The 26943-nt window shown below is 40.8% G+C and overlaps 7 protein-coding genes across 7 annotated transcripts; all 7 read right to left on the minus strand.

The window, feature by feature from the left end:
- Positions 1–4: 4 nt before the first annotated feature.
- On the minus strand, positions 5–4059 carry Prim1 (DNA primase small subunit). Its single transcript, XM_017079050.4, has 3 exons — positions 3910–4059; positions 1273–1441; positions 5–1216 (listed from the first exon to the last, which is right to left on the minus strand). Exons 2-3 carry the CDS (start codon positions 1430–1432, stop codon positions 60–62), a joined length of 1317 nt encoding a protein of 438 aa, XP_016934539.1. The 5' UTR covers positions 1433–1441; positions 3910–4059; the 3' UTR covers positions 5–59.
- On the minus strand, positions 1536–3622 carry LOC108013278 (PHAF1 protein CG7083). Its single transcript, XM_017079049.4, has 2 exons — positions 3321–3622; positions 1536–3258 (listed from the first exon to the last, which is right to left on the minus strand). The coding sequence occupies exon 2, from the start codon at positions 3251–3253 to the stop codon at positions 1937–1939; it is 1317 nt and encodes a 438-aa protein (XP_016934538.1). The 5' UTR covers positions 3254–3258; positions 3321–3622; the 3' UTR covers positions 1536–1936.
- Positions 4060–4143: 84 nt separating the features above from the next.
- On the minus strand, positions 4144–5381 carry Pex2 (peroxin 2). The gene is made up of 4 exons (XM_017078028.4): positions 5233–5381; positions 5091–5168; positions 4602–5033; positions 4144–4547 (listed from the first exon to the last, which is right to left on the minus strand). Exons 1-4 carry the CDS (start codon positions 5269–5271, stop codon positions 4233–4235), a joined length of 864 nt encoding a protein of 287 aa, XP_016933517.2. The 5' UTR covers positions 5272–5381; the 3' UTR covers positions 4144–4232.
- Positions 5382–5814: 433 nt separating this feature from the next.
- Positions 5815–7901, minus strand: Cpr66Cb (Cuticular protein 66Cb). The gene is made up of 3 exons (XM_017078165.4): positions 7761–7901; positions 6650–6883; positions 5815–6523 (listed from the first exon to the last, which is right to left on the minus strand). The coding sequence occupies exons 1-3, from the start codon at positions 7770–7772 to the stop codon at positions 6287–6289; spliced, it is 483 nt and encodes a 160-aa protein (XP_016933654.1). The 5' UTR covers positions 7773–7901; the 3' UTR covers positions 5815–6286.
- Positions 7902–15621: 7720 nt separating this feature from the next.
- Positions 15622–17536, minus strand: LOC108012714 (uncharacterized). Its single transcript, XM_017078142.4, has 3 exons — positions 17389–17536; positions 16564–16702; positions 15622–16491 (listed from the first exon to the last, which is right to left on the minus strand). The coding sequence occupies exons 1-3, from the start codon at positions 17419–17421 to the stop codon at positions 15722–15724; spliced, it is 942 nt and encodes a 313-aa protein (XP_016933631.2). The 5' UTR covers positions 17422–17536; the 3' UTR covers positions 15622–15721.
- Positions 17537–17734: 198 nt separating this feature from the next.
- Positions 17735–20591, minus strand: LOC108012727 (cuticle protein 8). Its single transcript, XM_017078159.4, has 3 exons — positions 20408–20591; positions 20107–20338; positions 17735–19321 (listed from the first exon to the last, which is right to left on the minus strand). Exons 1-3 carry the CDS (start codon positions 20411–20413, stop codon positions 19143–19145), a joined length of 417 nt encoding a protein of 138 aa, XP_016933648.1. The 5' UTR covers positions 20414–20591; the 3' UTR covers positions 17735–19142.
- A 4031-nt stretch (positions 20592–24622) lies between these two features.
- LOC108012794 (uncharacterized) lies at positions 24623–26784 on the minus strand. Its single transcript, XM_017078228.4, has 2 exons — positions 25914–26784; positions 24623–25110 (listed from the first exon to the last, which is right to left on the minus strand). Exons 1-2 carry the CDS (start codon positions 26312–26314, stop codon positions 24693–24695), a joined length of 819 nt encoding a protein of 272 aa, XP_016933717.2. The 5' UTR covers positions 26315–26784; the 3' UTR covers positions 24623–24692.
- Between the last annotated feature and the right edge of the window lie 159 nt (positions 26785–26943).

The following is a 26943-nucleotide window of genomic DNA, read 5'->3' on the forward strand; positions in this document are numbered from 1 at the left end:
TGAATACTTAAATATTTAACCATTTTTATTTTATTATCTTAGCTTTTAAATTATAATATTCAAAACTGCAAGCTAGCTGACTTCTGGCTGCGCTCCAGTTTGCGCAAAAACTCCTCAAAGACCACCACACCCTTGAACATGCTGGTCTTCTTGTGATCCTTGATGCGGCTCTTGTCTTCCGGGGCCTCCATATAGCTCTTGCTCTTATCATCAAAGGCGTTGATTTCGTGGAGCAGCTGTGTGATCGTGGGCACCGTGGTGGGGTCGAACTTGGCCACAGCACTCACACTGAATGGAACACAAACCTTTCCCGTAGCTGGATGAATACAGAACGGGGCCTTCAGTAAATGGTTGAATCCCCTGGTTACGTTGATGTCCAAACGAGGATAGAGCAGTCCGAGCTGCACTTCCTGTACTATGTTCTTCAGCTTACGGCTCCATGCATTTGCCGTAGAGGTTCTCATGGAGTTGGCGTACTTGATGAAGCTCTCCCACACCAGTCGCGAGTGGGCTCCATCCTCCAGATTCTTTTGCAGATACGATTCCAGCTCGCCCCGTGCCGGATCATCGTGGACCATGTTTACTAGCTTGCTAACACCCTTTGGTGTGCCGAACAGATTCTGATCTTCCAGTATGATCTCCTCGAACATGGGCTCTGCTATTTTCAAGGCTCTCTTTAGGCTGTGATGCGGGCGATCCCCCATGGGACATCTGGGTGAGTTGCTGCCCGAAAAGTTGACATACGATATGATGTTCAGGTACTCAGCCACCGCAAAACGACCACGCCCATCCAAGTGACGAGCCTGATGGTCGCATACCCAGCAATGGATACCTCGCCGACCGGAGAAAATCCATATAATATGCTCAAAACCAAAATCCTCCCGTAAGGCCACGTCTAATATCCTGGCAGCCAGCACCATGAACTTCCAGCACTTAAGGCACACCCCTGCTCCAGAGCAACAGGTGCGCACATCGTCGTAATCCGTCATATCAATATCAAAGACCAGCTCACGTTGCACGGGTGTTAGTCCGCCAGGAACTGTGCGATGGTTCTTGGGTCTGGTGTGCATCACTGGACCTATATCGATCTTAACAGGATTCCTCGAGCAGATCTCCTTTTCCAACTCAGCTTGGCTCTCAAAGCACAGGTAACGAATGTAGATGTCGTCCTGGAGAGTAAAGGAAATCTCACGATTGCAAAAGATGCCTTCTTCAGCTGAAAATAATTCAATTTAAAGGATATTTAAATGGATTGTTCCTGGGTGCACTTACTCAGTCCATAAGAAAGCCATCGGTAAAAGGGCTGGTGGGGAAAGAGGCGTCTGTAGTACACGGGCAGCATGTCCTGCAGGACCTCAGGATTATAAGCGGGCACAGCTGTTGTCTGCTGCTGCGGAGCCTGGTTCTCCTGATCTGCGGCTTGTTCGGGCATTTTAAGAAACTGAAATAAATACGTGTGTTCTATAGTTACTCAAGATACGAATCTGAACATGTTTATAGAATTCCGGCCTTACAAAATTAAAAACCCATCAAACTTCTTGTCGAAACCTTATATTTATATATTTTTTTGTTGATTTTTTTCTTTTTCAAAGAGAGATACACGATTGAGACTTAAAGTACTGAAATATATTAACGACATGCAATTGTTAAAAGTACGAGGCTAATTAATTGTCAGTTATGGGTCGAAACAAATCGAATCGAGCTAACACAATGGAATACCGCAGAATGAACCTGGTCAGTGAGTTCGTCCGATGATTGGCTTAGCTTACGATGGAAATCTACGTGTATCAAGTATATATATTACTATATAATATATGTGTCTACTTTACGGCTAGGTTAGATCAATGTTGTAGCTTAAAGATTAGAACACGACGAGTGGGCGTTCCCTGGTTCAGCATCATGGAGCAGCGAAGGGTGCCCAATATTCCGCAGATGTCTAGGCCACTGTGAGGCGGATGTCCTGCATCTTGTGCTGTTGCCAGGAGTGAGCCGGCTGCCTGGGCGGCGCCGTATTGTAGAGCGTCACCGAGGCGATGTGGCTGTTGGGCATCACCTCGAAGATTAGGTCCTGGTAGCCATAGCAGAAGGTGGAGCCGAACGGATTCGCCGTGTTCGTCGAGCTGGCACGATGCAGCACCACTGGGCGCTCTGAGGTGGCCAGCGCGCTACTGATCTCATCCCACTTCGTGTAGGCGCTAATGTTAACGTGTTCTTGCTTCGTGGGCGTCACCAGATCATGACCGCTATCGCTCATCGAGGGGTGATCGGCCTGTAGCAGGAACTGGAATTCGCAGCGATGGTACATGTTAAAGTTGAAGTGTCCCGGATAGTTGGTGTGCAGTATGAACTTCTTGCAGGTCTGCGTCCTGGCATCGAACAGCACATCGATGCCCAGCGTGAAATAGTTGAAGAAGATGTCGCTTCGCTTGCTCTGCGCCTGTCGATTGACACTCGAGCTGTGTATCTTCATCTTGTCCTCGCTCTTAAAGAATATTCGATTGGGTGCTCCCAGACTGGTGGCCACATCCTCGCAGCTATCGCCAAAGAGCAGTTCCCGCGTAAAGCACTGGCGGCGAGGCTCCAAAGCTCTGCCTGAACCCTCCGTGAAGAGCTTCAGTTTCAGACCCTTTGTGTGACCAAACGAGGTGCGCAGAACGGTGGCCGATTCCAAGTACATCTGGCGGTGATAGCAGGCCAAGGGCAGAGATGGTGCCTTGTTCTCCGCCACATTGCTTCCCGCATAGAGGGACATCTTGGACACAACTGGCGAGGCGCCATTCAGAAACACCAGTGAGCCCAGTCCGTGGGCATAGCCCGAGTGCAGCTTGCTGTCCACAGGGAAGTAGAAGCTCAGCCCTCGGAAGTGCAGAGCAAAGAGCTGCTTAGCTGCATCGTAGACCCCGGGATGGGTGGCTCCGAAGGAGTGCTCTATCTGCTCGATGCTGGGCAGTACCTCTGGGGAGTTGAAGTAGACGCCGCCGTAACGCAGCTTCACCAGCTTCATGTTAAACACCTCGATGGTCTTCAGGCGCTGGATGACGGGATCAAAGATCAGGCGAACGCCATCCTGCGGCAGGTTGATGATGATGTCCACGCCCAGGGGATTGGTGTCGGAGTACAGGACCTGGACTCCCTTGATGATGCCCACCTGCGACTGGATAATAGCGATGGCCTGCGAGAAGTGCATGCCCAGCACGAATTCCCAGGCATCACAGCCCAAGGAGTTCTCCGGCAGGATCTCCAGGTCGAGCATTTTGCCTGTTTTACAAACGATCTTTGCTTGTTATTGTTCTGCGCCCGTTGATCGCCAACCTACTGACCTTGATATGTGAAATCAGTTGCGGTTCGCGAATATATTTAAACGAGTATATACGCAATTGATGGCCAAGTGTATTTGGTGCTATTATTTCAGCACTTTCTGTTTTTCAATTGTTTGCTCTCGAGTTCGTGTGTTTTAGGTTCTTACGCCTTTGTTTATTTTTATGCAATTACGCAATGTCCGCGATTATGTTTAATTTGTGGGTGTTCAACTACTTGTCGTGCCTTTTGGCGCAGCGATAAATTGTATTGTTTTCTTCTAAAAATTCGGACAAAGGCGAAATGCGCAGCAGAAAAAATGAGATAATAACAAAGTAATAGCGTTGCCAGACCGACGCGGGCAGCTGATTTGCGAAATTGCAAAACAAATGGGGTGTGGTTTCAACACTAAAGTAATATTATTTTTAAACTAAGTGTTATTACTGCCAACTAAATAAGTGAATAACATAGTTATTAAAGCTACTTAAAAAATATTTCATGTTATTGCTTAATTTATTCACACCAGCTGGCAACGCTGGTTGAGCAAGCAACAGCTGTTGCAATATTTTCGCGCGCTTTTTTTTGCTGGTCAAGTCGAGTTTTTAAACTTACTTTTTGGTTTTAATTGGAATGTTTATATTGAGCCCACAGCTTTAACAGATTCCAACAAGGTTAACGCTTCACTTAAACTACTTTCAGCTTTTTAATTGTGTTTAATTTGTCAGCACTTCGAGTTTTTGTCAGACGACTCCCAGCACCGTGCCTGTAAATAAAAACTGATTTTCGACGACTACCAACACTATAGGATTAGTGTTGGTAAACTAAAGATTCAGACATTTGGCGGAATATGGAATATTCTTGTTTATTACAGCCCACTTTTCGCTTAAATCTATAAAAGACATATAAAACCATCACTTCAACAATATTCCTACCTATCAGACAGTTTGGATTCCACCTTCAGGACACGTAGAATCGCATTTGGGACAGGCAAAACTGGCGTCCGTTAAAAGATTGGCGCTTAGACAATAATAACAAAAGATGTGACCACAGCCCATGTGGTGGGGCAACGTGGGTCGCTCCCCGCAGAAGGTGCAGGTGGTGCTCAGGGTCATTTGCGGTGCCAGAAACGCCACACCATCGCCTCCAGCCTCCAACCGGCGTCCTGAAATCGCCTGTCCCAGGGCTGAGGATTTAAACACTCTTTGCAGCTTTCGAAAGTTGATGATGGGCAGTACCAGGCCAAGGATTTCCTGTAATAATCAGCAATATTTAGAAGAATAATGATAGACTTGTCTGAAACCCACCATAAATCCTCCCCAAAGCAACTCCCTCGTCAGGTACTTGTAGCCTATGTCTCTCCTCTGATTGTTCCTCAGACTAATGTAGTCCAATCCCAACAGGAAGTCCACCAGCGTGGGTTTCCGGCCCGTCTTCAGAAACCGAAAGTAGTTGAGGATGTTCAGCACTAGGGCACTGTTCTCAGCCCACGTTATCGCCTCGCTGAACCACTCCACCCGCCTGGTCAGACGTCTCTCCTCCCAGCTCTTCACATAACCCGGCAGGACGGTCAGGACGAAGTGGAGCACCAACCGCGAGACGGTCAGTTTCTCGGCATCATACGCCAGGACCAGAAGCTGCTGGCCAAAGGTGGAGCACCGTTTGCCAACGGATCCAAACCAAATGGCGGATTGTATGATCAAATCAAGCTCCGGTTGGATTTTGATGAACAGAACGGGCTGAGGATTTATATTATATTATCAACAAGCCTAATATGGTATTATCCATATACTCACCGAGATGGCTTGAAGGTTCTCCAGCAAATTATCCCGTATCAGGCGGGTAATGTCCTTGTTTAGATATATGGCATCTATCTGGAAGGTAAACATATCTTATTTCCCTTCTTTTAATTCATGAATATCTCTTTTTTCAGCTCACCTGATTTACACGCGGTACATATTTGTTTTTCTCCACCATTTTGTTTATATTCCTGCCTTGGGCTAGCTGACCATTGATATTTTATTTCTTTATCTGTACTCTGCCCTTTCTTATCAACAATTTATTAGAGATGTCATTTATAACGGCAATTCACTTTCCACTATCGATATTTTTTTTCAGTGCTGGCTAACTAACTTTAAAAGACCGCTTAATTTTGAACTAGTCAGGTGAATATAGACATTGGTTTTCTAATTTTTTTGCAATCAAAAACAGCTAATATATCAATCACCCCGACAGCCTAAAGAAACTCCTGGTTTTTTAGACATTTAGGAAGCATTTTCGTCCAACTTTTCAAATACGACTTACGTAATTCCAATGAAAACAAAGCAAAACGAAGCAAAGAACTCGTTTTTGAGCCGGAAAATGTGTCTAACGACGTCTGTTGATTTGTGGCAATACTGCCTTTTTCGTCTGAAAACGCACAAACCAGTTGGTCAGTTGAGACATTTGGCCATTTGTTTGAGGAGTACAAGTTCAATGATTGGCCCCGGCTGCAAAAATTATGGTCAGTGGTCGGGTGGGTTTTGATTTTATAAAAAGTACATAATTCACACTTTATTACACAATTTACAATTCGTTCGTTCGATCTCTGTAGCAAGTTATACGAGAAGACATAAGTTTACATTACAGTTTATAGATTAAAGATTATAGTTTATAGTTTACAGTCGAGTGTGATTGGTAAATTCGTCTGAGCAGGTAGTGACTAAGGATCAGTTGAAAGCGGAAGATGCACGTAGAAATTATTCGCTATCACAGAATAAAATACAATATACAAAATGTTAATGAAATGGTCACGGACACATCTGGGTCAAGAGTTCCCGATTGTGGTCCTTGGCCAGGGTGTGTGTGCTGATGTCCTAATTACGAGATATGAAGCTGATTCCATGGTCGAGCGATGTGGATATGCTTGTCCCTCCTCCTAATCCTCATAATCCTCCTCCTACTTTCGGCTGGTGAGCAATTTGGCTAACTCTAGTGCGCAGCGAGACCTGGCTTAGTAGTGGTGCTCGTGCACTTCCTCGTGATGATGCACTGGGGCGGTCTTGTGGACCACAGCGTTGAAGCCATTGTGCTTGTCGGCGGTGTAGTCCACGGTGCGGATGGAACCATCGGGCTCCACCAGGGAGTACTGGCCCTTGACGGTGTCGCCATCGCGGGTCTCGTGCTGGGACTTCACGTCTCCGGTGTGGAAGTCATTCACTCCGTACTTGAAGGCGTACTTGGGAGGAGCCTGTGAAAGTTATGAAAAAAAATATTGTTTTTATATCTCAAGATCTGTTTATAAAACTAGGATATTGATTTGAGTTCCTTAGTTTCGTATAGTATAGGTCTTATTCCTCTTTCTGTCTAAACTCACATAGTAGTCCACATGTTCATCATGTCCGTGGGACTCGTGGGTCTCGTAGTGGGGCTCAGCTTCGTGGTGGCCGTGCTCCTCGTGCGAGATGCGCTCAATCTGGTGGTGTCCATACTCGTGGACGGGCTCCGGTTCGTGGTGGGCCAGGTGCTCGTAGCCGTGGCTCTCCTCGTAGTACTGGTGCTCCAGCGGATAGGCGAGGCTCAGGCACAGGGCCGAGGCGAAGATCAGATACTGCAAGATTAGATAGTTGGGGGCATAATTAACAACAGGGCTCAGACCTCGACTAATTGTTTCCGTTGTGGAGTTGCAAGTGCTGCAATTAGCGGTGGCCACATTGAGTGGGCGGGAAAAGGAGGGGCATCTGCTGGCCACCGACTGTCGCTATCCATGTAATGGCTGATTTTAAGGCAAATTTCTGAGGTTTTCCTTTGGCTGGTCTTAATGAATTCACAATCAAGTGTTTGCTTTGGTTGACTGCCGCTTTTGTGTGGATTTACGTTTAGTGGTTTTTTTTGTGGTTTACTGGCTGACTGTTAATAAGTTGGTTAACTCAGAGGGAGTCTTATTTAACCAACGCAACTATTTAAGCTGTTTTTGCTATTTATAAAAATAATGAGCCTTAAGAGGGGTTTTTGTACGAATAATAGTTTCTTTGTGGTTGTAGGCTTTAAACTAATTGGTTTTGAGCGCCTTTTAAAGATCTTGATGAAATTTACTATATCATGTATAAACAAATATTATCCAGGAAATCTAATACATTTTTTTCTTAGAACTCTTAGCTTACGATCCTTTATAAAAATTATAGATTTAGAAAATGATGATATATGATATAAGAAATGATGACTAAAAATATTCAAAATCTTCCTTTTGACCTCAAAAACTAATAATCTTTTAAACTATAAAAAATAATATCACATCCTGGTACTAATATCCTTTTAAAGATCGCTGCTATTTCGATGATACACTTTCAACTTCATTCATCACCAATTCACATGTGTTTCATATATCACTTGATACACCGAATGTTTTAGTATATCCTTCAGGATAATTGATTGTACAGTTTATTGTTCACATTCGATATCCTTAATCCTTGGCTGCTGCTGCTCACCTTGAAGGCCATTTTGGTTTGAATTTAAGTTCGCGATTTGTTTGGAGATCACTGGATGACTGCACGCAACGACTTTTCACCACTGAATAATGTAGTTGCAACGAAAATGCGCTGCTTTTATATGGTTAGGAAGAAAGTGAATCGGTTGGCGGCGGTGGTTCGGTGGTTCAGTGGATAGGTAGATAGGTGGCTTGGCATATCGGTGGTTCGAGCAGCGGTGGTCCGAGCAGCGACGTCGCCGTCTTTGGTGAGCGGAGCTTCTCTTGAGCCAAATGTAAAACAGTTTAGATGTGGTTGCCGCTTGCCATTGTTTGGGGTTTGATGTTTGCTGCCCCATTGCACTCAGGATAAAGGTTGGAAAAATGAATCAAAGATCTCTTACAATCTAATTTAGGAAAAAACAGTTCAGTAAAGTAGTTATAACATAGCAATACTGCCATTAAAAATCATATTAAATATTCAAAAACATAATAGTGCACTGTATTTATGACTACATTTCGGCTGGTCTATAATAGCAGTTCTTTCAAAATTACAAGTGATAAGCAATGGTTTCATAAGCACATAAAATTATAAATCATAGTGTATAGGGGTTGTTAAAACAACGAGTATTATTAAATTACCGCTTTTATAAATTGGAACCATTTATTTTCGAAGAATAAGTTGTTGGTGGCGGTGTTGACAATTTTCAATATGCTATTAAACTTTAAAAGTCTAAGGCCCTTATAAAATCTTTAAAAATAAAGTTCTATATTTCCATAAATGAATAAAATTGGTTCATACAATTAAAAACAGTTTTAGTAAGTTCCTGAGAATTTTTTTTCGCAGTGCTGGTTGTCCAGGACTCTTTGTGTGTCATTAGTGACGCATGCGATGGCGTTGATAAGTCGTCATCGCCGTTGCCGATCGACAGTTGCAACATTGCAGCAACCTCGCTGACAGCCCCTCTCCGAAGTTTGTTAATAATATTTCGGTATTTTCGCTTTGGCCAACTACCAGCCCATTTGCATTGCATTGTTGGTAGTTGGTTGCTCTGCAAGTACGCTCATTAAACGCAGTTTGACCCAATTTCGGGCCTGATGATTTTCGTGGCTGCTGCTGGGCAACTTTTTTTGGGGCAACCTTCTATTGCGGCTAGCCTCCGGTTAATCGTTTACTTTTAATGCGCTGATTTTCGTAAATCTTAAATGGTAAATTGTAAATTGAATTGGGACTGCAGGCTGAGGCTGGCCCAATAAATGGCAATTTTGTAATATTTAATTGTTCGGGCATAAAACAGTAGTTTTATTCGCAGCTCGTTTTTGGGGGTCCCACATACTTGTGCCGGCCTGTACTTCAAAGTTAAGTGCCACAATTGCGTTAGGGGAAAATTAACCAATTTTTTTTGGGTCTTTCGTCAATTTGCAATTGGTTGGCGCTAATTAGGCAGCGAAGCGAGGAATTTTGTGATTCGAGGGTTCTCACCTCGAAGGTTGAGACAATCGTTTTGTTAAATGCATTTCAGTGACACATAGGTGTTTAGTTTTTTCTGTTGACAGAGTTGGAGTGTAGTTTATTGTAGTAACAGCATTTACTTAGAACAAACATTTGAATATTTTTGATTTGAATTGGTTCTAGTTTCTGAAATTTTAGTTAGCTATATATATAATATTTGTAATCTTATTAGACTTGCTTAAAATCCCTTATTTTTATCAATAATGATTATGGTTAATTTTTAAGTTGAAAAGAAAAATCCTAATAGTTTCCCACTGCTTTAAAGAAATTCCTGGAAATTGTATCAACAATTTCTCACCGAATTCCTGCCCATCATCCACTCTTTCAACTTATTCCCATCATGGTAATCTAGTTCATCGGCAAGTTGTTTGCCAATAGCTCGAAAAATTACTTGCATTTGCAACTCGTGCAAGCACTTTGCATAGACCCGATTCACAGGCTCTTTGGCCGATCTGCCGCGGTTCCAATCCAATCCAATACCATCCAATCGAGCCAAAACGAAACGAATGACATCGGGTTGATGTACTCTTAAATACAGGCACAGTTTTAATTGCTATATTATGGTCGACAACGTTTGACAACATTGCCAGACATGACAAACAGAAAAGCAGCAGATAAAAACAAACATTTTTTGCACGATGATTACCAATCCAATCCACCGCAAATCCCAAAGCAGCACAAGAAATATGGCAAATAAAATAAATGCTTAATTATGGCCCACGATTTGGGGTCTATGTACGTCTCCTGTTTTTCTTTGTATCTCTCCTCGGAGCGTTGGCGTTGCGGCAGGTGGAAAAAATAACGCAAGTCAACATGCCACACTCGACACACGGCTTCAGTCGCCTTTGTGGCATTCCAACTGCACATACAGTCACGTACCATAGTGTATCTGCCGCAGCGTTTGGCAATTCGACGAAGCGCCGTAAATTGAACGCATTGCTGATACAATTTGCAGCTCCGATTTGTTGGCTATTTCAAGGAGGGTACATTGAATATCCCAGGAGGTTTTAGTTTAATTTAAAGACCTTTAGTTTATTTAGAACCCATTTAAAATTTATTTTCAAAATGTTCACAATATTTTAAGGGACTTTAATGCATTTCAGGATGGAAATATTCTTATGCAGTAAGGATTCTAGACCTTGTGGCGCCTTGGACCTCTTCTGGGACGGTTGGCTGTTCCGTCTACTAGGACCGTCATGCCCAGAAGGGCGATCACCACCATCCACATCAGCTTCATTACTGCAAATGAATATGAAAACCATATTCTTTATAAAATATAGAAAAAGTCAAGTATGCATTCTAACCCATGAATAAAGAAATTTGTTATGGGTTTGAAAAGTAGGAGAAATAAGTACTGTGGCTTCCCTAACCTTGGATTTCATTGTTTAGTGGAAAAAGGCAAAGTGATTTTTTTAAATGGGCTTTGAAATTACTAATTCTTTCTGCATGCCTTATTTAAATTATTATATTTTTAAGTTATATATATTAGCACAAAAAAAATATATATATACTTAATTTATTTTCCATTTCCCCCACTTTGCTGCTAGTTAACTCGAATCATATAATTTGTATTTTTGCTTCTTGTCGATGCAATTTCACACAACATTTTCATTTAGTTGGCCATTTGCTGGTCAGCAGGTGTTAGTCTTTTGGTTAACTATAGTTTAGATTCGCTTTTTTTTGTTTGGCTTGGCCTGGCCGAAATGTGGCTTACTTTTACCTAGAGCGCTTAGCCACTCAATCAATTCCCACTCACAAAAGTGAAAAGTCAAAACGCGACGTTGTTTTTGCTTTTGTTGGTTATGCGCATGCGCGCATGTAACAGCTGCAGGTAAGCAGACCAAGCAATTACCTAGTAACTCATATTTACCGTTGGACATTTAGTACATGCATTAACTTGGCCAAAAGTAGTTGAAGTGCTCCTGCTGCCGCGGCCAAAGCAAAAGCTATAGCTATTTCTGGTGTACATTTGCGACATCGGCCAAACAAAATAAAACAAAGCAATGGAAAAAAGTTTGGTACACAGAAAAAAATGGTATTTAAAAAAGTTAATCAATTTGGTTTTCATTTATTAGGTATCTAAGTAATCTTGGTTGTTACAGGTGTACCGATAAGGTACTTTTTAATACTAATTTAATATATAATGTTATACTTAATTTGAAATGTATACCATATAAACATTATTAATATTTAAGATTAAAATATTTATTTTCTTTATAAAGTAAATATTAAATATTTCATTATATCTGGTAAAATTATTACTTATATATTTTCTATATTTTATTATTAAAATGATTAGGTTCTATAACTAATTTAATATGTTCTATAAAATGTTATATTTGATTTTTATTATACATTTTATTAAAATATTGATTTATTTCTTAAAGTAAATATAAAATATATTATTATTTATTTTTTTAAATGGAAAAGTATAGATTTTATTTGTTAGTAATATTAAAAATTATATTTTTAATATTTTTTTTCCGTGCACCCCAAGCCATCGTTTGGCAAACATACACCAACAATGGCTGGCAATCAGCAGCAAACTTTGACTTTTGTCTCATTGTTTCATATTTATTAGAGTCCCGGCTGGAACCTTACAACTCAACAGGCCAGCGACGCGTGCATCTTTCCAAAATTGCTGTGGGAATTGGCTTTGGCTTCAGTTTTTGGCTACCGCAGCCGGCGATGTTGCTCTTTTAATGGTTATCCTTTTATGCGGCTTAGGCTTACGCAACCGAAAATGGCCAGCGATTGTGGCTGCTGTAATTGAAAATTACACTCGAGGAGCTGCACAGCACCAGGGCATCCCAACGCATTCAATTACCAGCAATTTATATTAATTTATTTGCAGGCATGGCGAATAAAACACGATTTAGCTGGGGACTGGCCAACTCGATTCCGCAGAGAAATGTGCGTGGTCAAACAGAAAATGAGAGAGAAATATATACGGCTAATTGCCAGCGAACATTGAACTTAAAAGTGCAACCGCAAACGGACCGCAAGTTGATGCCGTTTTCTTCATATTGATCGTTAGTATCAGTCACACACTGCGTATGAGCAATAAAATGTTATAAGTAGCCTTTCGAACCAGCTAAACCGTAGGAAGCACCATCAACTGTCCAGTGAAATTATTAGGTGTAAAATGCATTGGTCATACATTGCCTATGGTAAATATTTATAAGCTGTGTGAAATTATGGTCATTAGATTTACTTAATCTATTGGTTAAATAGAAACGGGAAACAGACTTACCTCACCCAAATAATAAGGAAGTTTTTAACTTACCATTATGACTATATTATTGGAATTTATTATTTTGGAGTCAATGTTATTAAAAAAATTTAAGTTTAAACATACAAATATTTAAACTTTTAATTTGTTAAGTGATTTTAGAATTTTATTAACCAATATTTCTGTATTTTATTATAATTATAAGATTACTTTGTAACTTTTCTCAGATGTCCCTAACTAAAAATACACTTTAAACTGCAATACAGTTTTCTTAGTTCATTTTTTAGGCACTTAAGAGCATAGAAATTAAGGTAAATATCATATATGACTTAACAATAGGACATCCTTTTTTTGTTTTAGATTTTATTAGAATTTTTTATGATCTTCAGGGGGCTTGACTTAATCCTGTCAGCTTCGATCTGGCATTCTTCATTACTCAATCGCATCCAGCCGTCATCACCGCCGTCAGCTTTGATTATGCACTCCGTGATATAACTGCCGCCGAGGCATAATAATCTGAAAAGCCTTTCAACGGTAACAAATAATATTCACCTGAATTCGGTTCGGTAACAGCAATTGCAGCCGCCCCTTCTGCTTTTCCAGCCCCTCGACTTCTGCCGCGGGTCTTGAGCTTCGGCTGCTGGCGTTGACATAATAAATAGCTGAAGAAATTAATTAAATGCAAATTGCCAAATCACATAATCATATCATATGGCAGCTGGGACAGTCGAGCGACACTCATTTTCGTTTTCATTTCTTATTTTCCAAGACTTCAAGACTCTGTGTGTGTAGCAAGATGCGGAAAAGTCGAGAGTGCCAAGTCTTGTTGGCGTCTTTGCAATTTTCCAATTGATTTTCTTGCAGCTCTAATTGGATCATTGACTAATCAAAATATTTACGCTTTGCATTCACAGGCCCGCGGTAATTGTTAAATATTTTAATTTAACTGCCATAGTGCCACTGCCATTTTCACACATCGCATGGGGTTGAGGAAATCGGGTGGCGGCACAAGTTTTCCCATGACGACTTCCTTGGACTTTCTCAGCCAGAGTGCCTCATTAATTAGGCGCCAATTGAATGTGTGTTGCTCCCTCTCTGTTGCTCCACCATTTCCTCCTACCCAGTGAAAAGCGCTTTTCCCCAAAAGGGGATGAGAGGGGAAATGCAGCCGCAAAGTAGGTTAAATACTTTTACCTTATTCCGTAGCCGGCTAATTGCTGTCATTTTTGGCGCAACTTTGTTTTTCCTGCTGCTGCTTCACAAAGATGCAACAAATTAACAACTTTTCAAGCTCGCCCGAACCGGATATTATGAAATTTACCAGTTTCGAGTGCCATATCGAGATTATAAAATGGTTAAATTTATGCAACCGCCTGGGGGCCTGGAAGGCAGGACCAAAAACCGGCTGCAGATCCCCTAATCAAGTTGTCAGCCTGGACATATATTTCCATGCCCCGATGTATATATCGTTTTATTAGTTTATTTATGAGCCTGCCGCTGCAGGGACAACGCCCGCGATCTCAATGTTAAGTTGAAGTGCAATTGCCACTTGTACGGGGCCCACTGTGCGGCTACGTAATGAAGAAAGTACGTATACGTTAGTCACGCCCTAGCCGAAAAATGAGGGGAAAATCATAAACACTTTCACAGAGCCTCTCGATGGGGCGGTGGTGGTGCAAGCCGATTGCCTCAGCAATTAGTTAATGACCGAATATGTATGCCAAAAAGAAAGAAACCGAAAGCAATGAATTGGAATGGAATGGATAGCAGTTGAATTAGCATACAATAAAACAGACGAGTGCATATGAAAGTAACCGGAGTTGGGCTAATTAACTAGGATACAAGCTCATTAATGAGCTAATAAATATGTTTTACATAATCAAGCATTGCCACCAAACCGTCAGAACATTCCCATTTCCTGCTACATTAGGCCTTTCCCCCATCGAAAGAGATTTTATTTCCAGCCATCTCAGTCAAGCATAAAAGTGAATGTACCAGATACAAATTCGTGAGTAATAAATGCACACAGTAAATAAAAATCAGACCATACAAATGTAAAATGCAACAAAATAACAAATACACTTCAAAGTGTTTGGAGTGCTTTTTGGCAGCTTAATTTCGCAATCTACGAGGAGTGTGCGTGCCACAAATTAAAGTTGCCGCAATAATGGAATAATAAATCAGCATAAATATGCATCGATGGGGAGAAAGAGCGATGGAAATGGCGTGGAAAGCGAAAACGATAACAGAAATCAAAATGCAATTCGCATTTCCTTCCGTTTTTTTCCAGTTTACCTGAGCTTGGCACTCGCCATGGAAACGCATTTGGAAATTTGGAGCAATTAAATGGCAAAACATTTACACTTGACTGCAACGTGATCCCATCGATGTCTTCCTGAATGGCGGGAATATCCAACTGAAACCCAAAACCGACCTGCTGTGGGCGACACAAATTAACCTATATGAAGGGGGAATAAATAAAAATAAAAACATAAACTTCAAAGGCGGCTTGCGACTTAGATTGGGATCAAGACTGCTCCACTTTGGCACCCGGAAGATATTTTTCAAAAATGCCACAAATACCCGGCGCCTCTTATTGCAGTCTCAATTATGCCGTTCAGTGTGTGGAATTCTTTTGTTGCTCTTTTTGCCTTTATGGCCAAATTGTGATCACTTTTTTATGGCCAAGGTATCGGTGAAAGAGGTGGCGCGAATGAAAAGTGAAAGAAGCTTACCTAATAACTAGCGCAGGGCCTGCTCTTGTCTTAACTAATATTGCCTGAGAGCACTGAGATAAAAAAAAATTAACAATCCTATAGCATATGTAATAAGACAATTAATTATTGGCCTAAACTCAAAAACCATTTAAATTGTAAATGGTCTTAAAAAATACCATTAAATAATATGTGTAAGCATAATAAACATAAACAATTAAATTTGATTCATAACTTTAAGCATTTTTATATATTTATCTTAATAGGCAATATCATTAAAGAAAGTAATTTTGATAATTTATTTTCAGTAACCATCACGTAACTATCTCATATCTTAAAAAAAATTTTACATTGAACCCATAAAAATATACGATTATTTTTAAATATGACAGGCTCAATCTTTTGCTACTTTTTATTTAAAAATGTAAACATATTTTTTTCTGTGTACTTTCGTGTAACAGTCCTCCCTCTTTATAATTTATTGTTGAAAACTCTTAAGCATTTACTTTGGTCTGCTGAAACATTTACTCTCGCCTGGCCTCACTTAGATTGGGTAAATTGGGCAGGAATTCACGGCGATTTGCCTCAATGGCTCGCTGTTGCCAATTTGCATCGCTTGGACTGCTATTGACCAGTGGCCTGGGCGGTGGTAAATCCGCCTCCGTCTCCTCGACTTGAGGAGCCTTCTCGGCATTGTTGGTTTTGGCCCTGTTGTATTTTGAACTTTCGGATTTCTTTGGTTCTGCAGTGCTGGTGGCCTTGGTGGTTTCTTGATCCGCTGGCAGTTGGAAGGGAACTATGGGAAATTGCTGGGGGATTAGATTCTGAACTGGCTGACCCTTGGCTGGGGCCTTGCCCCGGATCACATCGAGCACCGCTGGTTTCAGCACATCCTTGGTCACATCGATGTGGTTGAGGTCGAGACCATGCTGCTCCTTTAGCTGCTGGGCCACATGATCCGCCACATTGGACACGCTCACATTGAGGTGACTCTTGGGATCCCAGGTGACATTGGTGGGGGAATCCGTTTTGCTTCTCTCCACAAGAATATCAGGTCTTTCGGTGGGCCAAACAGATCTCACCCTATCATCTCCTGCTTTGAAAGTCTGAATCTTGGCAGAGTAACCCCCATCCTCATCCGCTTGATATTTGGTGACCTCTATGCGACCATCGGGTCTGGCATATCCATAGCTTCCCCGAATGCTGCCATTCGCAAAGCGTTTTTCCTCGCGGAACTGAGAGTTTTTTGTCTGCGGGTCATCGACCTCATAGCCAAAGGCATAAGTGTTGGGACCTATTAATAATATAAAACATTAATTAATATACTTTATATTTAAACTTATGTAGTCTCTTTTATATTGCCTACCATAGGGCTCGTGCAGAAAATAATTGCTCACTTTGGCTCTGCTACTTTCATTTTTTTCCGTAGTCTTGTTATATACTTCGATTTTTGTTGGTGATGGACTGGCCAATGTGGCGTATACTTTTGTGATTAAAACAAAAATCTGGTAATGAAAGAAAACGTTTAGCATATATTAAGGCGTTAAGACTGTCGAGTGAAAAGTTTAGAGCTTGTTAAGCATTATGTGTAGAAACTAAAAAATAACATCAGCTTTTTAAAATTTGATACGGTCATTAAAAGAAATGTGACAGAAAGTATTTCCTGATGATTTCCTATGTGTATACAATTTTTGGGATTGACTTTTATTTTTTAATTTTCCTAAAAGGTTAGAACATGTTTAAAATATATAATTAAAAATATTTGTCTTCATAATTGTAATGTAATCTTTATATAATCTTACATAAAATCAATTCAAAGAACTTTTAGGGCTGTTTACTCGTCACCGTATAAATCTGTCAGTAGCTTTTAGCAATAGATTTCCATACTTTTTTGTAGTTCAAAACAATCTTTTAGTTAACTGTAAGCAAGGTTTGTTTCTATCAGCTTTTTTTTCTTTCATTATTTTATTACTTGATATAACTTAAGTGTACTTTAAAGTTTTTTAGTACAATTTATTAAATCATTTTTTAAATTATTTTTTATTTGACCGTCTTGGGGACAACAAATATGTATCCCACTATGTAGAACCCACTTATCTCTCCCTTTTTTTGTACATAAGTCAAAAATTCCTGAGTAATGAACTAATGCGTGCATAATTTATTTGCGAGCTGCTTGATCCTACGCACTTACAAAGAACCAAAACAAATTTGACGAACATCCCATGCTGAATTTTAATGCTTTTCGCCAATTGATCAATCACATTTATTACGATTTCAATATTTTTGACCGGTGAGTTCCGCGAACTTTCGATGGCGAAGACAGACTGAAGAACCGAGAACTTAAAACGAAATGGAGAGGCCTTTAGGTGGGTGCGAAACCCCATTGGGAATACTTTGTCGGAATGCTAAGTAATTTTTTCAGTTTATTTTTTACTTGGCATATTATAAAAGTAATAATTATTGCCCCTCCATGCTAATCTTGGCGACCTTCGCTGAAATTTTTAAGCCAACCCAAGAAAGAAGAGTACATTTCAAAGTTTTTTTTTTAAATATGATTTTTTATTTATTTTTTTTTGTAGTTTTTTTTTTCTATTTCCATAATAACGTTTTCGCATTTCGTTTGCTGTTTGCTGCTGTTGTTGTTCTTGTTGTTTTTGCATACAAATGTTTATGGGGAATATATAGTACATAAGTGTAAGACTCAAATTGAACTTTTGAGACGTGAGAGACATGTGAGAGTTTTTTGTTTTATTTTTCTTTTATCCTCCTAATTGAGTACAATGTTTTATTTTTTTGTTGCTTTTTTTCGTACGTTTTTTTCATCGTTTGTTGTTTATAATTAAGCTGCATAATTGTTTATAAATACACAATAAATGTGAAAAATACTAAATGCAAAAAATGAAACTAGATACAAAGGTGTCAGACTGAGAGAGTGAGTGAGTGAGAGATATATAAAGTGAGAGAGCGCGAGAGAGATAGTGAGTCGGTGAGTGAGTGAGACGGGTGAGAGTGGAAGAAAGAGGCGGAAAGAGGTCACGAGGATAACAGCGGGGATCTCTAGAATACCAGCTACTAATGCACAATGACCGGCCCATTATCGGTAATCTCTGGCCAAACCAAGGATATTTTTATCTAAAAAATCCTGTCAAAGTGTCAGCAATCCCGCAATGGCACACAATTTAGCACGCCCACCGTTGCTCTCATTTGGGGCGTGGCAGTTTAGGGATACCTGCAATACAGTTTGACAGTCATCACAAAGGCTTCTAAAGAAGATAGTCTAGAAAAGGTGTAGCAAGTAGAGCACAGAAGAAAGACAGTCATAAATATATTACAAAAGTTTAGCTTGGGAGAGTAAAAGTAGCTAAGCGTATAAATAAAGTTCTATATACAGACGAAGGAGTTGTAGTCCTAAAAGAAGCCTTTGTCATCCTTGGAGTGAATATTCTGTATTTTTCGGGGCACTGTGTGCGAAAGTTTGCCAGGGAAATCGGGAATTCTGGTTAATCGCGTACATACATATATATATACAAAACAAATATAACATATATCGTGTGGAAAAACTTGTCACCCCAATTCCGAGTGTTATCCTTTATGGGTTCCTAATCCGCGATCAAGTCATTCCGTTTCCGAATTCCAAGTCGTTATGAATTTGTTGTTTTCTTATCGTTTTCTGTTCGGTTTTTTTCCTTCGTCCTTGTGCCATGCCAGGATCAGCCGGGTGCCAGGACACGCCCCCTAAGGCGGCCCGTGTCTACTAAACTCTTAGCTACGCTTACTTACAAGACAATTTTCATTTTCATGTTCGTTGTTTGTTTGTTTTGATTTTTTTTTGTGGTTTTTTGTTTGTTTTTCTGTTTGTTGTTCCTATGATTGGTTGTTTGTTTTGTGGATGGATGAGAGAGCGAGAGGGAGAGCACCTTGGCGACTAAGTCGGGCTCCCGCTTCCTAGTAATGGTGCAGCAGGGGGGCGTGGGCGAGCACGGGGGCGGCATGCAGCACGGGCGCATGGGCGATGATCTTGGTGGGGGCGGTCTTGTGGACCACGGCGTTGAAGCCATTGTGGTCGTCGGCGGTGTAGTCAACGGTACGCACCGAACCATCGGGCTCAACCAGGGAGTACTGGCCTATAAATGGGAGGAATAAATTGGGGATAAAGTAGTATAGAGGTCAATGAATAATACTTATAGATTTAGTTTATACGGACGAAAGAATAGTGGAGTTGCTAGATATATAACCAAATTTTTTGAAAATTTATAGACAATGTAATAGTATTACATTGCTATTTGTTTATATTTCTTTAAAATATGAACCTTATCTTGATCTAATACCTTTGATCATTGAATAAAAAACACCATTACATGGTTTACTCTTTAAATGTCTTAATAATAATTTGGGAAAAACGGGTCAGTGCATTATCTTGCGAAATAAAACACAACCTTATTTTGAGGCAGCCATTAAAAAATTTAACTGAAGACAAATTTCTAGTTTTTTAGTATATATATAGTATATATAAATTTCGTTGCTGAAGTGTTTTTAAAAAAACAAAAAAATATAGATAAAAAATTATAAAAATCTTTTGTTTTTTAAATTCAAGTTTGTTGCTTAAGTCTTTTGCTATAAGCACATAGTTTGTGTATTAAATAAAAAATCTGGTTAAAAAATTAGTTTACACAAAAATTGCATTTTAAAATTTTTGCAAGTTCGTTGCCTAAGTCTTTTATTTTCAAGACGATTTTCAAATTCGTTTCTTAAGTCTTTTGTTATATCAGCTTCAAGCACTTCTATTAGTTTTTTGCCTAAGTCTTTTGTTTCTCAGAGATTTTTAAATATTCCTTACATATTTCAAATAGTTTACTTAAACCCTTTTTTCAAATCCTCCGTGGATAAACTACACCCATGGAACACTCACCCTTCACAACATCACCGTCGCGCTCCTCGGCCTGCGACTTGATGTCGCCGGTGTGGGGATCCTTGATGCCGTAGTTGAAGGAGTACTTGGGATAGGCCACCGGCTCGGCGTGGACGGCATGGACGGCGTGCGACAGGATGGGCGCATGGTGCACCAGCGCAGGGGCGTAGTGGCCAAGCTCGATGGGGACGGCCTGAGCGGCGGCGAACAGCAGAGCGATGGCAACAAAGTACTAGAGAGGGGAGAAGTGAGCATCAGGATCGGGGATTCACTTTGATCATTTTGGGGTTTGGGCACACACCTTCATTTTTACAATCGTTTAACGGCACAAACGGCAAACAGGCACAACACGGCGCGAGCACGTAGCTAAAAAACAAGGACGAAGGACGACTGGTCGCTGGTTCCTGTGCAAAAGGAGGCTGTGAGGATAGCTCGAGTGAGTGAGGACCGTTAAGAGCACGAAATCGTTAGCTGAACTGATGTCTGCAACGATGACCAAAAGTATTTATATACGCGTCGGTCCCCGACGAATGCAACCCGACCAACGACGAGTGGAACGAACGAGCTCATGCAGCTGTGCCACCGGTGGGCTGGGGTGGGTGGGTGAGCAGGGGCAGCCAGATGGTGCCAGTGGTGCCATACCACGCATGTGCCACAACAATGATCCCCCTGCCCACCCCCTTGAAAAGTTAGGTGCGGCATTTGTTTCTTGGCCCCGCGAAGGCGTTCGGTGACTTAGTTTCGCTGACTGTTTGTCTGCCTCTCGCTGTCGTTTGCAATCGAAAGCGACACTTTTGCACTCTTGCATTGGCTCTAATGATCTAAGCTCTTTATTTATTAATTTGCCGACATAATTACGATCGTTTCGGGTCCGCACAGCTTGGCCGAAAAATATTATTACCATATCTGTGGCAATCAAACGGGGCGTCGTTATAATTACCACGCCACCACCACCACCAACACCAAAAAGCAAACTTGCGTAGCTTTCATGCCACGCAATTTGTTGCCTGACATTTTTGCGACCATTTTCAGTTTGTTATTTCCACGATCTGCAGAACTGTGAGCGGAATTTCGATGTTGGCAAATAGTTTGACTTGGCTAAGCAAATCAAACGCGGCTCAATCAATATTTTTCGGTGGCTTGAGACAAATGTTTGTCGCCAAGATTGCGAGAAATGATAAATATTGGATGGAATTTTGGCTTAGAGATTGTTTGGGGTAATGCTTGTAAAAATTTGAAAAGAAAATTCACTGCATTTATTTTTTATGATCTTGATATTGGATGGAATTTTTGGAATGCTTATAAATATTTCTAAAGAAAATGCACTCGATTTATTTTTTTGAGATCTTAACTGCCTCTTTTTAAACTGAAATTTGTGGGCCAGATTTTGAAGAATGATAAATGAATGGAATCTTACCAAAAGATATTCGGGGAATGTGGATAAATATGATACAGAAAACAAGGAAATATTAAGTACAAATACAAAATATTTTGTTGAAATAATATCCTAATGTTTATAATGCATTTAATAGGCAATTAGGAAAACTATTTTTTAGATAAAATAATACTATTTATGGCCAATCCCAATTACTTTTATTTGTAATACCAAATTAACTAAAGAGCATGACTTAAACTCCTCCTCCTTTAACGCTTACTCAACTCCTAAAATACAGATTTCTTGACACTTTTTCAGGCAACACCCACAACAAACAGCCAACCGCTCTGGCATGACATATCAGAAAATTATGATTGTATCTTATAAAACACACACAAGTGGCCATTAAATGCAGACAAACAGCCGAGGGATGGGGCGCAAAAAGGGGGGGGGACCCTGCCTGCCATCTGAGCAAACGATGGGAAAAAAACCCAATGTTCGTTTACTGGGTGCAAAAAAAAAGACATAGAAAAGCCGAAACAAACCAACAGATACTCAGATCGCACTATAAGAGATCACTTTGGAATGGGCCTGGCCATTAGCATGGAAAGCGAAGACAAAGACACAGAATCGACTTACATAAAACGGCTTTAAAGGCGACACATTTACACGGCTGGCCGAAAATCGCTCGAAACAATTGCTAACAAAAAAAAAATACAAGAAAAAAGAGTTCGGGCCAAACAAGTTGGCCACGTCACGATCGCACTTTGACAGAGCCAGGAGTTTGCAGGGGTTCGGTTTAGATGTTAGATGGCTAGATGGTTAGTTGGTTAGTTGGTCACTGGACAAGACAGTTGGAAAATCGCAACGACTGCGACAAGCTTTGTCTCTGCCTGGATCGATGGTTGCGCAATGGTGCCGCCATTGAGACATTGCTTGATCGATCGAATTGTTTTGCATGCGTTAATTGCACTTGTCCACGCATATCTCGCATATATCCCCCTCTAATCCCCTGCCAAAAAACCATATCTCTGCTCGCCTAACCTAAGATTTATTATATCTGCGGCTCCGTCTGTCGATAACTAGAACAAACATTTTGTCTTGATTTATGTTCGCCTATCTGGCAGTTTGTTTGCCTATGTTTGGACAATGGTTTGATGTGGGAGGGCGGCAGTTGAGGCGGGGCGATGGAGGGTTAATGGATCATTGAACATTTAAACGCACTTTGCCCGGGTTTTTTAAGCTGAGCTGGATTTTGTGGGGTATATTCGGTATAAGAAAACAATACAAAATTGTTATGAAATAAGAGAAAATATTTTTAAAATATAAATCGTAAATATATGGTATTTGGTTTATTAATTTTTACATTTAAATACAGCTTATCTTAATTTTTACCGTGTACTTCTATTGTTTTTGGTTATAAAGTTTTACAAATTTAAATGGAAAATGAATTTAGATATAAAATCCTTATAATTAAAGGGATATATTTTTTAATTTATATAAGATAAACTATCTTACCAGTCATCGCCAAGTCGACCCATTAGCTGTGATCGCCTTTTTCTAAAATTTACCCATTGGCTTAAATGACTTGACAGTTATAGATTTGTGGCTTGATTTATGCAGTAGGCAAAGCTATTTTTTGTTTCTTTCGTGATTGAGGCTCGAAGGTCTTTCGACTATGCATTATCTAAAGCTGGACAATAGCCCGAGGTGGGTTCAATTAGAAAGTGAGTTGCAGTGAGCACTCCAAGCAATGTGATCTGTTGCACAACGCTGCGTATGCGTAACGTGTCATATCCGGAGATTACATCCGGTGGATATTACATAATACCCAGCACTTCCGATACCCTTTGGAGATGGTCATCCAATTACAACCGGGCATCGTATGACTTTGGCTAATTAAAACATTTCCAGTAGGGGGATTCTATCACGTCTGAAACAGACGCATGCTAACCATGTTTAGAGATATTTCTGGTCTTTAATTCTATGCCGCAGATGGGGACAAAGAGGAGTTTGGGGGTAGGGGGGGTTATTAGTGGACCATAAGACCGGCCTGTCAATTAGCCCGGTCCGGTTGGAGCCGTCAGCCCAATTGTGAGATTACCGACGCCAAGTTGGTCCGGCTGCGTGGCATTTCGGCATTATTACCGCATCGCTGGCACAACCAGACGTCGTTTGATCCACTTTCCAGACTCTTTCAGACGGCTCTCTGCATTTCGCACATTTAATGCGATTTTGCGCATTTGCGCGCTCGAAATTAAGCGAGTGACGAAATGGTACCACCAGCCAAAGCCAAGCCAAAGACCAAAGTGGATCACGCATACTGGGGGGAAAATAGATTTTCCGAGCTTGCAACAAAACTCGCCTGTCCATCGGCCCGCTTGATTGAGTCCATGCGAAAATGAAAATGAAAAAGAAAACGAGATCGAAATTGAATCAAAGTTGTAGTCGGGCTCCAATTCGAACGCACACGCTTCAACGGCCTGGTGGATACATTTACACTGATAAAAAAAACATATGTTTATATTGAATTAAAAATGTGATAAGCATTATACTCAGTTCAAAACATGTTAAATTCCTTGGTTCATCAATCAATTATTTAAATCAATATAAAAAAGATTAGACCCTATCTTAACATAACTATTATTAAAAACAATTTTACTTTATATTTACAAGCAAATTAAAATTTAATGGATAATGGACAAAAGAAAAAAAGTACTACAAATAATTTCGAAATATTTGGATATACTAATTTTTTTATCAGTGCAGTGTATATATCCACTTGACGTTGATGTTGATGTTATGGTTGCGTAAAAATCCCCTCTTTGCCCTCCTTAACCCCGATGAACTGGCGACAAAGGCTCGCCAGATATTTCAATTAGCGATTTATTTAGATTTCTTACTCTTTCGACACAGGAGTTTCGGGATTATGCAAAGATAACTCTTTTCAAGTGGCATAATATATTATTAGATTTATGGGATATTTGTACAAAGTACATATTATGTATGAAAGGTAATGGCTATTTTTGAAACCGAACTACTTTCCCAAAATGAGTATGGTACAACAAAGTTGATCAACCTTAGCAAAAATTTTTAACATCCTTTGAAATGATTTGTTTTTAGATATTTTATATGGTTTATTTTGGTTCTATCACAATAGATGAAATATAATTAATTACTGCGTATTATAGTACTCATTTTAGGTGATTATCTAGTAATCCTCGCTGCTGGCTTCCTCCTGCTGACTGTGAGCATCTGCCTCGACGTATCCTTCCTCGCTGCTGCCCTCGTACTCCTGATGATCTCCCTCCTCCTCCCCCTCCTCGTCCTTTTCCCCCTGGCCACCGCCCTCGTCGTAATCCTCGTGCACCTTGTACTGGCCATTACCCTGGTGGGGTGCTGCTCTATGAGGCGTCTCCTCCTCCTCCTCCTCATCCTCCTCCGCCGCTTCCTGGGCCTCGGAGCTGTGGTGCCTCACCTGGTTGTCCACCACTCCGCCACCCGCATCCCCCTCGTATCCATGACCGTGCAGCGTTTTCACACCGTTCGTAATAACCTCAGCTTGAAAGCCGTTGGCATCGTCGGCCGTGTATTTAACCACACGCAAGGTGCCATCCGGATCGACTACGCTGGTGGAGGCCGTGGAAAAAAGAAATAAAATTAATTCAAATGGCGGCTTGATGCATGTTCGAAGGTGTGTGTAATTGGTGTTTAGTTGGTTTTTATTAATATTTGGCATTAGCAAGTCGTTAAATGAATTTTTGATGACACGAAACTGTTGACATGAGTAGTTTGCGGCGCTTTGGAAGTTGTTTATTATTTTCACTTAATGAATTTTTATTTAAGTATTTTGTTTTTTTTTTGATTTGGAATTTTTAGAAATCGCAAAAATATGTTTTATCTACATTTAAAAAGATTTTATCATTTTTTTCTGTCTCTCAGGTTTTTTCTTTTCTCAAGAATGGACGGTTTTTTGTATCTTTACAGCATCTTTAAAAAATTCTTTGCATTATGGACGATAATTTTCATAACTCCGTTTTAGTTTTTTTTTTTTAAATCCTATATTGATGACTTTATGGTTACTTTATTACCCCGAACTTCTCGGTTTTTTTTCTAACTTAATTATTATATCACTATTGTGAGGATAAATTTGGCAAGTAAGAGAACTGGGGTACATATTACGTACCCTGATTACTTTGTAATTGCATATTTTTTAAGAGCTTAAATTTTTCCATCATATTCACTACCTGCAGTGCAGACTCCGCTGTTTGTGATACTAAGTAGTATTAAAGTGTCCACGATGCCATATCAATTTCAGCTCAGTGTGACGCTAATGAATGCGTTGACAAGTTGTCCCCATCCCGACGCCCCTCATCTCGCCTGGCCACCACCCATCGCATCCCATCCCCACCAAAACCCACTCCAAACTCACCTGTAGACGCCACGCACCTCGTCGCCATTCCGCGTCTCCTTGCGATTCTGCAGCACGCGCGTCTTGCCATCCTCGACTCCATAGGCGAAGCTGTACTCTGGACGGGCCACATAGTCGACGGTGCGTCCGTCGTGGACGGTGACCAGGTGCTCCGGTCCCGCCACCGGACCCTCGAATCTTGCATAGGAGTAGCCAACCGCTGCGCATGCGCCAATCATTCCGAATCCAGCAATTAGCGCCAACAGGGGCTGCAAATCTTTGAGGAGCCGCGCCGCGTGGCAAACGCGTGCCCCTCTCCGCAACGCAATGCGGAAGCCAAAACGAGTTGGAATCCACCGATCGAGTCCATATCCATACTCATCTGGGTCTCCAGCTGAGCTGGTTATGCGTCGCTTCTTCATGGCTCTTTGCTGACTGATGATTTGTGATTGGTACCCTGCTATCCACCGATTCTCATTCGCATACTAAGCGTGAATTGTCGCACTTACTGGGTATTTATATAGCCATGGATTTTCGGGGGGAAATGCCTCCAAGTCTTTTGGCCACAAGCATTTCCGTGAAATTATGCGCTTCAATGGAAAGCAGCCAAGTGGAACTTGAGTTTTCGCTGGGATGTGGTCAACCGATGACGTTGGGCATGGCCACAAATTGCACCATTCCCGCAGGCTTTACACAATCCCCCGCCTGACGTCATCGATTGGGATTTGCAGGGGCCCACGAAAAAAGGGGGTAGGCTGGGTTGTTAGGGGTTTTAAATCTCAACTTTTAAATGCCACGATCCCTGATTGACCATCGCACATCGCGGCGCAATTTGTTCGGCCTGAAAATCGCTTTAAGTGCGTTCAGTTTGCCAACTAACTAGCCACACAGAGAGAAATTATTTGCAAAAGTAATGTGTGGTTTTATTTTAAAACAAATCTTAGCTGTGATACAATTTTTTTCAGGAAGTGATTGGAATTCCTTCGTAAACCAAAAATTGTTAAATACCTTTATCCAAATTAAAGCGTTAGAAACATTCAGGCAATCTTCA

The sequence above is a fragment of the Drosophila suzukii genome, chromosome 3 (assembly GCF_043229965.1).
Source record: "Drosophila suzukii chromosome 3, CBGP_Dsuzu_IsoJpt1.0, whole genome shotgun sequence".
NCBI lineage: Eukaryota > Metazoa > Arthropoda > Insecta > Diptera > Drosophilidae > Drosophila > Drosophila suzukii.

What these genes read in the sequence shown, in the direction of transcription:
- Prim1 (XM_017079050.4), bottom strand. Translation starts at nt 1,432, where the DNA reads ATGCCCGAACAAGCCGCAGATCAGGAGAACCAGGCTCCGCAGCAGCAG. An exon ending in ATGGCTTTCTTATGGACTGA is followed by an intron (nt 1,217 to 1,272) that starts GTAAGTGCACCC and finishes AATTATTTTCAG; the next exon opens with CTGAAGAAGGCATCTTTTGC.
- LOC108013278 (XM_017079049.4), bottom strand. Translation starts at nt 3,253, where the DNA reads ATGCTCGACCTGGAGATCCTGCCGGAGAACTCCTTGGGCTGTGATGCC.
- Pex2 (XM_017078028.4), bottom strand. Translation starts at nt 5,271, where the DNA reads ATGGTGGAGAAAAACAAATATGTACCGCGTGTAAATCAG. An exon ending in ATGTACCGCGTGTAAATCAG is followed by an intron (nt 5,169 to 5,232) that starts GTGAGCTGAAAA and finishes TTTACCTTCCAG; the next exon opens with ATAGATGCCATATATCTAAA. An exon ending in AGAACCTTCAAGCCATCTCG is followed by an intron (nt 5,034 to 5,090) that starts GTGAGTATATGG and finishes ATAAATCCTCAG; the next exon opens with CCCGTTCTGTTCATCAAAAT.
- Cpr66Cb (XM_017078165.4), bottom strand. An exon ending in ATGAACATGTGGACTACTAT is followed by an intron (nt 6,524 to 6,649) that starts GTGAGTTTAGAC and finishes TAACTTTCACAG; the next exon opens with GCTCCTCCCAAGTACGCCTT.
- LOC108012714 (XM_017078142.4), bottom strand. Translation starts at nt 17,421, where the DNA reads ATGGGATGTTCGTCAAATTTGTTTTGGTTCTTT. An exon ending in CAAATTTGTTTTGGTTCTTT is followed by an intron (nt 16,703 to 17,388) that starts GTAAGTGCGTAG and finishes TTTCATTACCAG; the next exon opens with ATTTTTGTTTTAATCACAAA. An exon ending in TTTTCTGCACGAGCCCTATG is followed by an intron (nt 16,492 to 16,563) that starts GTAGGCAATATA and finishes TATTATTAATAG; the next exon opens with GTCCCAACACTTATGCCTTT.
- LOC108012727 (XM_017078159.4), bottom strand. An exon ending in CGACGGTGATGTTGTGAAGG is followed by an intron (nt 19,322 to 20,106) that starts GTGAGTGTTCCA and finishes TCCCATTTATAG; the next exon opens with GCCAGTACTCCCTGGTTGAG.
- LOC108012794 (XM_017078228.4), bottom strand. Translation starts at nt 26,314, where the DNA reads ATGAAGAAGCGACGCATAACCAGCTCAGCTGGAGACCCAGATGAGTAT. An exon ending in GAGGTGCGTGGCGTCTACAG is followed by an intron (nt 25,111 to 25,913) that starts GTGAGTTTGGAG and finishes GGCCTCCACCAG; the next exon opens with CGTAGTCGATCCGGATGGCA.